Genomic DNA, 14,127 nt, shown 5'->3' with positions numbered 1-14,127 from the left:
AATCGCTTTTATCAAAGTAAACAAAGTAACCGATTTTTGGAGTTAGAACAAATTGAGGAATTAAAAAGGACAATAATTTAATTTATATATGTGTTAAGATTATTTTAAGAGTTCGAAGAGGAAACATCAAAATTAAGTGAAATATATTTTTATTAAAGTGAAAAAAATTACTAATTTATACAATAAAAACGACTGGAATTATTTAAATATAGTTAATAATGTTTAAAAATGATAGTAAGTAACCGGCAAAATGGTATTTTATTTATTCGTTCGGTTCTTTTTGGTTACTTGATTGCATAAAATTATGTATAGAGTGTCAAAAAATGTTTCGTCGTGACTAGCATATAGATGAACTCTATATTCTCGGGTCGGCGAGGATCTGTCAAAAAAAGTTTTCGTTAATTACTCCTTGACCGACTTTTTCAAGGTCAAATTTCAGGTCAAGGACGCTTTAGCGGAAACTTTTTTTTGTTAGATCTTCACCAAACCGAGGTTCGCCATCTCTAGCCACGAAAACACATTTCTTGACACCCAGTAGATCGATGAAACCACCTACATATACTTGCGAAGCAGTTTTTTTTTAATAAAAAATCAGAATGGCAGGAAGATACAGTTCATTCGTTGACACTTGTCTTTTTACGTTGCCTGAGGCATTTATACTCTCTGCTTTTTATGGTTTCATTGCCCCTCGCAGATTGTTGAGAGAGTCAATCTCTTTTTATGGCGTGGAACCGTTAGTTTTAATCACGCGAAATCTTCTGTTACTCTTTTGAATCAATTTAAGGTTAGTCGTCGAAAATAGTCACTCGACAACTAATCTGTTCCGGTATTTTACAAATTCTGACGATTTCCGGATTTTTCAAACGATCGCGGACGTTGTTTTGCAATAATACCATTTTTCTTTTAAATGATAGTTTGCTTTATGACTGTGTTGGATTCTAGGAAGAAATTCATTGAACTACTAAAACGTTCGATTATGATTTAATTCATCGAAGTGACTTGTCAGCTTACAAGAATCAACAAGAAACTGACATTTGATAAATGCATGCAGGATTCGATGAATCGAATACAATGTACGTAACTTAATCATGGTGTCTATCATCCACAATTAAATTCGTTCTAAGAACGTTCAAAAAATGTCAAATGTTCATTACATTCTGATCATGTCTCTTTTGTTGTTTCCGAATGAATTCTTCAAAACTTTACCACCAATTGAACATTTATAAAATAATAATTTGGATAGTTAAGGTAGTTAATAACATCATGTAATAGATAATATAATAGATAATAAGGTAGTTTTACTCCACTTATATAAGTAATTACCTTTCAATCTTCAACTCCTAAGCCAATAAGTGATTAATATACAGCGGATTTTTAAAATAAAATATGCAAAATAAAACTTGTTCGCATCAATTGCAAGATATATGTAGAAACTAAATAGAAAGTTCGTTATTTTTTTCAGTCATTACAATAGATTGAAAATAGTACACTGACATTTTGAAATTCCTGCAATCTTTCTGACATTTGAAATTGCACCTACTCAATTTTGCCAAAAGTGCATAAAATCATATGAATAGCAAGCTTAAATTAACTCTTTGTCCTCGGAGAATTTTCATAGACACTAAATAAAATATAAAGCGCTATCACGTTAGAAACAATTACCATATTTACACAGAATTTGGCACGAAGTTGTATCGGTACAGATTTCTTGAAACGAAAGCTTTGAATCTCGAAAGTAGCCTAATTACCAGCAGTCCTGTCGCGTCTCCTGAGGACATTCGAGTACAGGAGACAATTTGTGAAGAGGAGATACGATTATTCGAGCCTTAAGGCTCGTTTTTGTAGTTGCCGATTGTCAACAACCGTATCTGCTCTTCCCAAATTGTCCACTTTTGTGCACGATGTGAATGTCGATTGGGAAGAATTTACTGTATGCATAAACTTACGCCGATAATTAAGAACATAAGATCTCTAATTCTTATACCGAGATTTCGGTATAAAAATCGCAAGAAAAAGATCACCGTGCATCGCCAATCGCCAACGGATTAACAGTTCAACACAGGGACAAGAAATTCGCAAGGTGTTCGTATCAACATTTTCTGTAACAATTTATTTAGCTTTTCTTTTTTTCACATTTGTACACGATTGAAGAAATAAGCACAAACCTACCCCCAGCCCTCCATTGATTCATGAAAGTGATAATACGTGAAGGAACGATGAACAATGATCGTGATACTCAAGCGAGACTGGTTTCAACGGGTAAAACCGCTACGAGCTCGAGGTTACTAAACTAATCGTATTACGATCTACCACGCGTTTTCATCAATGGGTCGAATCGAAACTCGATTGGTAATACTCTGTTTTTTGTTTTTTTTAAGCAGTCTTCTCGGCTTCCTTGACGGTCTGTGGGGCTTTCTCGATCGCGGGCTCGCTCGTTTCTTTTTCTTCCAATAGTTTCGTGCTGTCCGCTTGCAGATCCTCCTTCGTGGAACCGGCGACAACCATAATGTGTTCCGGGACTGTGTTAACCGCGACTTTCTTCGGTTTTTCGACAGCCGGAGCACTTGCCGCGGGTTTGTTGTTCTTTTTAGGGAGTTTTTCGGCGAGTATTGCTGGGGAGTCCGGTACCACGGCAGATCTAACGTTCTCTGTATCTTTTTGCGGTTGCTCTGCTTCGGGTGCTTCATCTGGCTTCGTCGTCGTGGTTGCCAAATAGACACAATCATCTTGGTTTGTCTTCACGAAGAAGATCCTGGAGATCTTGTATTTGTCCAGCACGGAGTAGGCCTTTGCGGAAAGATACGGATTTTAGAATTTCTACACACTAAACAGCGGTGTTCGTTATACGTTTTCGAAGTAGAGTGTCGTAGTTACACATTGAATGAATAAAGAATGATTCGAAACAGATTTGGGCGTTTTCAAAATACTTCATTTTAAACTAAGTTTTCAGATTTTTATTTGATAAATAATCTATGTAAAAATGACGAAATTATTTCAAAAAGTATCTCATATGGAAGATGATCAATTAATATATTTTCAATTAATGATTCATTTCATATTTCAAACAACGAATTATTTGTTATTTGTTAATTGTTATTTGCTTTTGACCAAGATAAGCAGCTCCTTGAAAAGTTTCATTTCACTTTATATTATTACTATTCCATACTGAGAATAATACACGGTGACTTTGATTTTTACTACGCTTCTTACGACTCTTCTTACGACGGTTTTTACTACGTTCCTTACGACGTTTCTTAGAACCGATTCACGTTTGTGTGGTTCGTGTATGTGGTTAGACATCACTACTGGCAAAACATAGAAAGACGTTGGAGAATAGTGAGTAAAAAGGAAGAATTGCTACGCAGCTATTAATTCTAGTCGCGTGTATGAATCATCTATTGGCAGTGTCAATAATGATTTCGATGATGGAACAGTGAAGAAAGCTTCATGGAAAGCTTGATTAGATGGTACCTTTCTTGGAGTTGTGCATATAGCAAGTGCATTTTAATGGGTACTGTAAGAAATGGCCGAATAATGTGGGAATTGAAGGTCAAATTGCAGTTCGATCTCATTTTAAATCTCATTTAAAACGAGTTCACGACGAGTTCTCAGTGTTGTAATAAATATTAGTAGTAACAGTACTGCACATCTACTACGATTTTGTCTGTAATTACTACGATTATTAAATGCTTATTCTGAACGTTATTTGGAACGCTGTAAAAATGTTGAATCAAGAAATAAATGTTATTTCTTCAAATAATAAGTATCTCAATTCGCTGTTCATCGATCAAATGAAGAACAAGATTAATTGAAATACATTGTTTATGAAATATCAGTTAACGTTATTAGAGACGATTATTTTTAAAATTCTATTTGAAATAAATTTCTATGCATGCACAAGAGATTTTATCACGCGGGAATCGAATGTCTTCAGTTTTCAGTTGACAATCGAGTGAAGAAAAGTTAAAGTATCAGAGAGTTAAATGTTAGTTTGCACCTGTAAATAATTTTTATGGATGATAAAACGATTCTGATTGTTAGATGATAAACATTTATCGAAAATAACATAATATCGAATAAACAAGCATTTAGTTTGAATTGTTCAAAATTGTGTGTACATCATTTGTACGATTTTAGCACGCAAGATTCCTAAATCCTGTTTAATATAACAAGTAACAGTAAATAAAAAAAGTGGATTTTAATAACAGACAGTAATGAAGCGATAAAAATACGAACAACTGGATGCTAAAATGAATTAGAAACATTATCCAGGATTGTTAAAAAGTGATCTTCAACTTTCAAAGCACACTGAAAATTTTGACTTCGTAAATGCATTTGACATCATACACCCCAATCAATGCAATAAATTGCAAGCACTCTTTCACTCTTTCCATGTTTATCTTTATATGATTTATAATATAGATTACACGAATATATATACATATGAACATATATGAATATGAATATATATTCTGAAAACGAATAATCTTTAAATAGTGTTCGCATAATACGACTAAAATATAAAGTAATAAAAATAATATAAAAATTAGAAAGAACTAGTCTCCTGCTATACTTCTTCATTTTAGTCAGCCCTGAAAGGGTTAACCACGGAATATTGATTGCGATAAGTGGTATGTTTTAAAAATTACCTTCTGTACGATTGGACCCGGGGGAATCCTATCTCTCGTCATGACCCAAGCATTCTGAGTGTGGAACGGCCCGATGCCGGAACAGCTCCATAAAACAGCATAGTTATCGTAGTCTGTTTCGAGGACGGAGTATTTAGTTTCTGGGGTCAACGGTATGCTGTATTTCACCACCAGCTTTCCTTCCTCTGCTTTCGATGCTGCTTTCTTGATTTCGCCCTCGACTACCCTCTTGATACCAGTACTGAACAATACAGAAAAACATACAGATCGTGGATGATGATTTATTAATCCTTTCACCTATAACAACGAGCAGGACTCACGATGAGGATTTCATATACAATAAAGTCTCTTTAATTGAAACTCAGATTGTACACTAAAAAAAAAAAAAAAATGGATAATTTGGGAAGAGAAGATACGATTATTTGAGGTCCGTGGCTCGTTTTTGTAGTTACCGATTGTCAATAATTATAAAAACGAGCCCCAAGGCTCGGATAATCGTACCTCCTCTTTCCGATTTGTCCACTTTTGTCTCGAAGCTGAGCGTCAATTAAGGAGAATTTACCGTGCACGTAATTTCTACTAAACATGAATATCATTCATAACTTTTAAATCGAAAGAAAATCTGCTATCATCAAAATCAAGGGGACGAAGGTAGATGTAGACACAGAAGAAATAAAAATTGTCTTTTTCTGCTAGGGAAATTACTAAAGACGAAGAAGTATAGTCGATGCAGTTATAAAGAAAATATTATAAAATACGAAGGGTTTAAATCTATGTTAAAATGAAACGTGAGCATTGAATTCTTGAAAATAAATTGAAGATGTAAAGACCAAGATTTAGTATGTAAAAAACAGGTACTGAAAATAGCTATTTGGTGTATATTTTCAGTTTAACAAATTTGTTTATCTCTGTAATTTCTTTTAGTACGCGTGATCGCTAATGGCGAAACAGTAACATAATGTAATCACTTCAAAGTAAACTATAAATAAATAAATAAAAATTGGACTATTTTATTTATACTTTGAGAAGGATATAGAAATTTCGTTGGTACTTACAATCTGTTTGTGACTTCATTGCTGACCCGGAATTTGCCATCGCTACTCAGAGTGTAGTTCGCCATGACACAACGCGACACCACTTCCGTAAGTTGGAAGTACCTTTCGGTTTCGTACCAGATTCCCAAAAACTGAAATAAAAGTATAAAAAGCAGCTGATACTCGTTTCACTACTTACAGTGATAGTTGTTACTTTTATCGGTCAATTTCGCAGACATCAAAAAATCATAAATACAATTTCAATTGTTTGTATATATCTGTAGCTTAAAAATCATCGTCGAATCAACTTCTAAATTCTGTTATAATTTCAAGCTGTCACTCGAACTTTTATAACAAACTTTCCGATGGCGAACGTATAAGTGGTTAGCTCGAGATGAAACAAATATTTACGAAAAAGTCTCAACTGTTATCAAAACACAAAAACAACGTTAACAATGGCATCAGAATGCTAAGAAAGAAGATTTTGAAATTAAACGTTCTATTAAATGGACAAATTTTTATGAAAAAATCTCGATCGCTATCAAGACACAATCTACCTTAACAATTGTATCAGAATGTTTACGAGACATTAAAATTAAACATTTCTGGCGATGAACGTATAAGTGGTCACACGAGACGAACAAATATTCTCCAGGAGAATCTTACTACCAAACGAAAATAGAACGTTTCCAGAACGTTGAAATTAAACTGATCCAACGATGGACATACAAGTCGTTCTTTCAAATAGAGAAAAAATGAGGAGAAGTCTGCTCTCCAAAAGTTTCGAAAAATTCGAAGGCACAGACTACGTCGATAATAGGGTTCGTGAAGCGTACCTTGCTCATGTCGAAGTTCGCCATGGGCACATAATCTGGACAGAAGCCCAGACTGGGCACCTGGGCATGGGCCAGGGCCAGTGTCGATAGAACCAAAACAATTTTCCCGATCATGTCTCCAGGTGATCTGCCGTGGATCTTGTTCGAAGCTCTTGCCTTATATACAATAACCGGCGAGTGTAAGAGCGTTGACCGGACGCTACCCCCTCTTTCTCTTTACCAACACGTGAATATCCTTACGGTACTCTTGGTGGCCCCAGAATCTGGTCAACAGACGATGGTCATTGGTCAATGTTACCGGCAACTTCTTGGCAAGAAGTTCAACCGAGGCTGCAGCCCGGCGACCGCTCGGCTAACAGGGAACACAGACTCCATTATGCAATTCCTCCGCAACGGGACTTTTCAGCCGATGAAGACAAATTCCCCTGAACGGCGGATTGGTGTCAGTCAATTTGATGGGATGCCAAGATTCCCAGGCGTATATATGGCAATCGTAACGGGCCACTCATGTGTCTATGACTCCTGGGTCGCAGGTTGAACACGAGTTTCTAGAATTCCTCGTGGTCCCGACTACGATTTCAACTGGAACGGCCACCGGTCGTAAAGCTTGTCGTCGACGGTTGCGGTTATTTGTTCTTGTAAATCGTTTGCATTCTAACATTGATTTCAAGTAAAGAGTAGGCTAAGGATCTTTATGGTGTGTTCAAGTCTGTAAAATAGTAGATGCGCATACTACCGCGAGTCTATTACGTTATTATTAGACTGTAGATCTTTATGTTAAAGGGGAGCTTCGAGTAGACCGATGACAGGTTGATTGCTAAGCTTATTTCGAAGGAATCTATTCTAGTCGCCAACACTTAAAGAAAAAAAAAATAATGATAAGTAAAAGCGATAGAGAAATTCTTTTCGTGACGCCTTTTTGTTAGTAATGAATCTTTAACAGACGCGTCGACAAGTCATGAGTTATCCCGTGGTTCGCAAACAAGATGTTAAAATAAGGATGATCTTCGACTTAAATAAGGAATAAAAATAGTAAACTTTAGATACATTCATTTTGTTAACGAAGAAAGAAGATTTATCAGTCCTTTGAATAATAATAATAAATTTAAATAAATATAAATAAATAATAAATATAAATTTAAATAAATTTAAATTTATCAGTCCTCTGAATAATAAATAATTCTTGATTATTTTCAGTAAAGCAACTGTCACTTAGTATACCGAATAATAAAACCTCTTGCAATTAGAAGTATTAGGATAATAGTTAAGATAATTCTAATTATTTTGTTGCTTAGATAATATATTACTGGTTAGAATATTATCTTAAAAGATTCTATATACAATTTGTCTCATATGTCAAGCCTAAAATGTTTATACTTTTATGAAACTTCGTTTCTTGACTAAGTACAAAAGAATTTCATTTCTATTACAGCACTTCGTAAAGAATTTTTTTACCTGAATTCTATTCAATCGCCTAATAGGTTGCGTTTGGTGCTTCAGAAATCTAGTATTAAATTCGTCAAAAAGGCACAAACTTACGTAAAACATAGGAGAATAGAAGAACGTCTCAACTTTTACATGAAGCAACCAAAAATTTAGTACATTTAACATTTCTACAGCTGTTCAATAAATCTCCCAATACATAATAGGAAACGACTATATATATTATTATCAAGCAACGTATATCAGTCGCGTTTGGTGCTTCAGAAATCTAGTATTAAATTCGTCAGAAAGGTACAAACTTACGTAAAACATAGGAGAATAGAAGAATGTCTCAACTTTTACACGAAGCAACCAAAAATTTAGTACATTTAACATTATTTTTCAATAAATCTCCCAATACATGATAGGAAACGACTATAGTTCAAAAATTCTTGAACTACCTGGGACCATCAGAACGGTGAACCAGATTCGATCTCCCCTCATTTCTGTCTCGCCGGTCGTAGTTTTCGGTTTGTTTACGACGCGCGATGTGACCGGGTGGGATTAGAGTGCATCACCGCGGCCATCTTGGAATGCACGATTGTGAAACTTACACCTTTGATGGCGTTATTCCTCTTCCTGTAGCCATTCATGAAGCCGGTTCTAGCAACCTCGACCTTTAGCAGCCGAGTATTTATGTTCACAAATGAAACAGGTAGATGGCAAATGTATCGGAGTTCTCCGCGAAGTAAAACAAGAGTCGACTATTACTTATCGCGCTGCAATTATGCAATCGACACTCTGTTGTCGAAACGCTTAGCATACACCGCCACTCTGAGACGCAGACCACCGGTAACGGGTTCCCTGTCGCATTTTTCTTTTTCAATGAAATCCACGAAGACGTCGGACCGTTAGTTTCGAGTAGCCACTTCTACTAGCTGTGTACGTTGCGTTGATTATAAGAAAACGATAAATGACCGCAAACGATGTGCCACGAATTCTTAGCGGTTTGTCTTTCAATGGTCATTCGATTGTCCCGTGAAAGCCATTTATATTGCTTTTCGTTCGTTTAAACGTTCGCGTAACTCTTCCACCGTGTTTTGTATTCTTTTTATGTGACACAGACCGTGTACTAGAATTATAAAACATTTTACTTATCACACACACACCTTACTGAACTTAAACTTAGTGACTTTGCTTATTTTTAAAAGACACATTTCTACTTCCTTTCAGTAATTATTTTATCCTTGAATCTAATATTCTTGAAATTATGGAATGTCCATATCGTTCTAAATTGCAGTTTAATTCTGACAGCGCAGACCATTATAATATAAATTAGTAGAACAAGTTTGTTATCATAATAAAATTGACTGCGGTTATTATAACATACTTGCTCATTTAATTGTTATTTATGACATAATTGTTATACTCGTTGTTAATATATGACAATTATTAAAAAGTTTATGAAAGACATACAGACACAGTGAACCAAAAAAGAACAAATTTTCTTGAATTATACAAAATTTAACGTTCTAATCAATCGTGATAGAAACTTTTTTAATTCGACAATAATTATAGGCCACTTTGTTGTGTCCTCTCTGAAAATTATGTATTGGAGTTGCAATTTTCATTTTATTTGTTATTTTTAAAAAAGCGTTAAAGTCAGTATAATCTAATAAAATAAAATGAAGAAGTCAGAAAAATAATTTTCCATTGAAAAGTTAACAAATTGTTGCTATATTATTAAATTCTGGATGGTTATAGAGATTCCAACTTTATATTATAAATATATATAATATTTCAATGTACCAAGAATTGAGTTGATAGTAAACTTTTATGAAATTATTAAAATTCATAACACTTTCATGACTCAATAAGAATTTTAAAATACTATTGCATTATTTCCAACATAACAAAATAATTAAAGAAAGACAGAAATGTCTACGTAATTTTTGCATATTTATATATATTGAAGAAAGACGATTTTTATATTTACTAATTATAATTAAAAACCAGGAATACTATAAAATCAAATCGCCTACGTCATCTCTTGCACGCATCTCTTTAATTTCATTAAATCGTTATTAATTCTCAATGCTTAGAAAAATGTTTAATATATAAACAGAACAGAAAAGAAAGATTGCTATTTCTCTCAAAAATGTTTCTGCACGCTGTGAAAGGTTATAAATAGAAACTGTGGTAAAAACCGAAAGGATCAGCAGAATCCGCAATCCGAGAATATCCTGTTTCATCGTTTTCAGCACAAACGACCGCCATGACCGTGTTAATTAACTATTTAACGAGAGGGAAACTTGTTCAGCGAGTAAAGGGAAAGGATACGGCCAGAGACCGGGTGGTTACGGGCGGTTGATTCGTCATCGTTACGCACGTGTTGTTTGAATTAATTTATTTTTTGTAAACCTATGAACACTAAGAAAGCACGCGGAAACGGTATCCGCTCGGAAGATGCTTAAAATCTACGAAACTCTGGCCAAATGTCCGAAGGACGGAACACGTTTTGAACGGCAACGTTTGCAGAGCCAAAGAGGGGTGTAACACTTGACGACAACGAAAGGCGAGTGGTTTTCTATCGAAAAGAACATGAAATTGCTAAAATTTGAAAATCCTCGAGTGTGAAACGGCTCGCGGCCGATCGAGCGCCATGCCCGCGGCGATTCGCAGTGGAACGAAGCCCCGAGTCACTCGATACGAGTTCTACGACAGAGAAAAATCGTCGGACTTGTCCCTAGCAGTTTGCATTGTTACACGGAAGCATAACCAGCCCGCGAGCCGCTCGGTCCGCGAAAAAATGACTGTTCCGCGCGCGTGCTCGCCGAGAATCTGATTCTCTCTCCATACCGTCGCTCCGTCCCGATCGAGTCAAGGGGGACAACGACCGGGCCCGTGGGTCCTCGAAGACCCGCGTGCTTTGAAAATCTTTCGAAAAGACGATTGCGTCCTTCTCCGACATCTGGCCGCGAGCGCGCGTGTATGCATACGCGAGATAAACGTAACTAATGAACGGTAAAATAATCTGTATACGTAAACCTAGTGCACTTACGACTCGAGAAGAGGGGGACGAGGGGGTTTGGATCGGGATTTCGAGGAAGAAAAGGGGCTGATAAAGAGAGAAACGACGAAACGTTGGTCACTAAAAGTTATTCGGGCGGCTCGCAGGAAAAAGGATCGGTCTTCCACCAGATAGGAGCCAGAGTCTTTTCCTGACGGAGCCGCGGATTGCGCTCGTGCCATTCGCCGAGGCGTCGCACGCTAAATAATAATTACTTTATCTTTATTATCATTTAGTATCACATTGCGTTCACTGTTTTGTGCTGGCCGTGTTTTGTCTGGCTTAATGAGAGCGCACACCACCCCTCGAACCTCTTTTTACCATCCTTTTGCGCATCCGGGACACGAGAGTGGTCCCGCAGATTGCCGTCAGAAAGGAAGGAGAGAACTTGCTTGGAAAAATGAATCCGTGTATTTCTCAACAATCGTTGAACATAACAATTTCGTCGAACTGCTTAAAACGAATCGGCTTGCCGGCGATTATCGCTTGTCCGATGTGGTGGAATGTATTTATATAATAAAACACGATGACATGCCGTAAACGTCGAATGGTTTCCGTTCGTGGTTGAAGGTGTTAAAAAGAGGTTGAGGCCCTTCTTCAAGGCACCTTAGGTAATAATACCTACCTAAAAAAGAGAAATGACGTCCTGCGCCAACGAGAGAAAAAAAAATAATATAATAAAACGTAAAGAGAGGAATTATTACAGAAACAAGAAGCTACTACTTAAAAAATGTTCTCTATCTAAGACCCTAACGAAACTTGGATTAATTCGAGTGATATTCAAAAACATTCTACGCGGGATCGATTAACGTTTCCTTCAATTCCTAAGCGAGCTCGTATTCGTCATCTTACACGTGTACGTATCTTAAGCCTATGAACACATGAAATCACTGCCCAATCGACCAATTTGGACCCATTTGACAAGGCACTCGAGTCGCTGAGTTTACCAAACATGTTTCTTGCTTTGCTTCGCTTCATTTCGGTTTCATCTTTTCCTCTGTGCGTTTTTGTTTGTTTTTTTCTTTTGTTTTGTTTTCCGAACGAACAAAGTGTACAGGACAAAATGCGGGGTTGCTGGGGAATGGAGAGAAGGATCGACCGATCGATGCAATGGAAGACGAGGATTTTCCGTGGAAGAACATCAGCAACGTTTTGTCCGACGCGACGAGAACGTCGTCGCGTTTCACCCGGGATATCGCGACTCGCCGGTAAAATGTTCCTCTCCGAGGGGATCGGGGCAACGCCGATGACCGATGGGTTCGTCCTTTGGACAGGAATTTTGACATTCGATTCGAGGCGATTGACGGGGCAGGTCACCTAATATCTAGCTAAGACAGAAGTCGGTGGAAAATCGGTTGGTCCCTTTGCAAAGTGTAAAATAAATAAAATCGTTATCCGTCCGCTTTGTTTCCTACTATTAACATTAACGTTATTTACATGTGAGATTGTATGCGTGCGTGTGTGTTTGTCTCTGTGTGTGTGTGTGTTGTGTGGATGTGTTGTGTTGTGTGCGTGTTTTGTGCGTGTGTTTATGCGCGCGCGCGCGCACGCGCTGAGGTAAACGAGACGTCCTCTTGTCAGTGTCGCGTGATCGCGGCCGGGAAACGTTGGGAATCACATCGAAAACGAGCGATACGCGACAAGTACAAAGATTATGAATTTTCTCACTGTTCGTGGTCGTCGCCGTCCTAACGGTTTCCCGTTCCCGTCTCACCGTTCGCAACGTTTCCCCGTGGAGACCGTCAACATACCCGACACACTTCCGCCTGTCGTCGACCGTCGGAAATATGTTATTTGGTCAGAGTTACTGGTCATCGCTTATTACAATAAATGGTGGCCGTCGACCGTCGCGTCGACGAAGTATCGCGGTCTAACGCTACCGGCGAAGGCCCTTCCGGTACCCGTGTGGCTGTCTCCTCCGTAAGAAACGCAGATATTTTGCTATACAGATACAGTTCCCGTCGAGTGCACAGCCAGAAGCATTTTAATTCGGCGCATTTCCCTCTCCCTATATTATCTCGGTTTACACGCGATCACCGTTCTCTTCGCGAAGAAAAACAACAGCCGGCGACACGCGACGCGCACTCCAAACATTTACGAAACGTTCGACCGCGCGCCCTCTTCCTCCTCCACCTCTGGAACAGCTTTCATACTTTCTTTCGTTTTTCGAGAACGTTTGGAGGGTTCGCGGTTCCCAGGCGGACGCGTAAATGCCTTCGCATCTCGAGATCAATATCCAGACCAACGATTTCACGTTAAAAGCAACAAAAGAGAAATGCTGAGTCGAGGAGCGCGAATACTGGGAACGGCTAGCTAGCTTGTCGCGATTAGTGAATTTTCGAAGGCACTCGTGCTCGGTGGTCAGACAGCGTTTCGAGACCGCTCGAATCGGCGACCTGGCGTTGGGTACGCGGATTCGAGGGTTCGAGAGTTCGGTCGAGACGCGCGTTCGAACTCCCCGGACACCGGTGCGGCCTTAGCCTTGTCGCTAGTCGTGCAGGTTCTTGCTGAGCAGCAGGTTGTTGTGCGGCCCCGACAAATGCCTGATCAGCTCCTGCAAGCTGTCGAAGCTCAACGAGCAGAAGCAACAGGTGAACGTGTTGTCGGGGGCTGCGATCACCCCCCTGTGCACCGAACAGAGATGCTTCAGCAGGTGGGCCTTCTGCTTGAACATGGCCACGCATAGTCTACACGCGAACGGTTTCTCGCCCGTATGCACTCGTAGGTGGGTTTTCAAGTTCCAGGACATTCCGAACTGTTTGCCACAATAACTGCACCGATACTCGCGAACGGGGGTCGATTTCGGCGGGTCATCCGACGGTGGCGGCGGTGGGGCCCTCGCTGGTGGCAAAGCCCACGAGCCCCAAGGTGGTTCAAGACCCGCCGCCGACGCTGGATCCGCGCTCGGTGGCCGGTGCGATGCTCCTGGAGGTGTCACTGATCTATCCTGCTACAGAAATTAGAAAAAAAACAATTGGGTTATTTTATATTGTGACTTTACCACCAGGGTCGTTTGATGAGTGAGTTGTCAAAAAAGTTACGGAATTGAAATAAGCAATTGCGTTTGACTTTGTGAAAAAATGACTTTGTTATAAGGACCAATCGATAAATCGATT

General features: G+C 38.6%; 2 protein-coding genes across 3 annotated transcripts in view; both read right to left on the bottom strand.

The window, feature by feature from the left end:
• Nucleotides 1-2,083: 2,083 nt before the first annotated feature.
• LOC143260171 (apolipoprotein D-like) lies at nt 2,084-6,966 on the bottom strand. Its single transcript, XM_076524894.1, has 4 exons — nt 6,520-6,966; nt 5,705-5,835; nt 4,650-4,890; nt 2,084-2,787 (listed from the first exon to the last, which is right to left on the bottom strand). The coding sequence occupies exons 1-4, from the start codon at nt 6,631-6,633 to the stop codon at nt 2,374-2,376; spliced, it is 900 nt and encodes a 299-aa protein (XP_076381009.1). The 5' UTR covers nt 6,634-6,966; the 3' UTR covers nt 2,084-2,373.
• A 3,367-nt stretch (nt 6,967-10,333) lies between these two features.
• The window catches only part of ken (zinc finger and BTB domain-containing ken and barbie protein), an 86,116-nt gene continuing 82,322 nt past the window's right edge, over nt 10,334-14,127 (bottom strand). For both annotated transcript variants that reach the window (XM_033469562.2, XM_033469564.2), the window contains one exon: nt 10,334-13,961. In XM_033469562.2, coding sequence (XP_033325453.1) covers nt 13,500-13,961 — 462 coding nt within the window. In that variant the 3' untranslated portion in view covers nt 10,334-13,499. The remainder of the gene's footprint in view (nt 13,962-14,127) is intronic.

Source organism: Megalopta genalis, chromosome 10 (assembly GCF_051020955.1).
Source record: "Megalopta genalis isolate 19385.01 chromosome 10, iyMegGena1_principal, whole genome shotgun sequence".
Lineage (NCBI taxonomy): Eukaryota > Metazoa > Arthropoda > Insecta > Hymenoptera > Halictidae > Megalopta > Megalopta genalis.
Note: the sequence above shows the minus strand (reverse complement) of the source record. Positions and strands in the feature narration are given on the sequence as shown.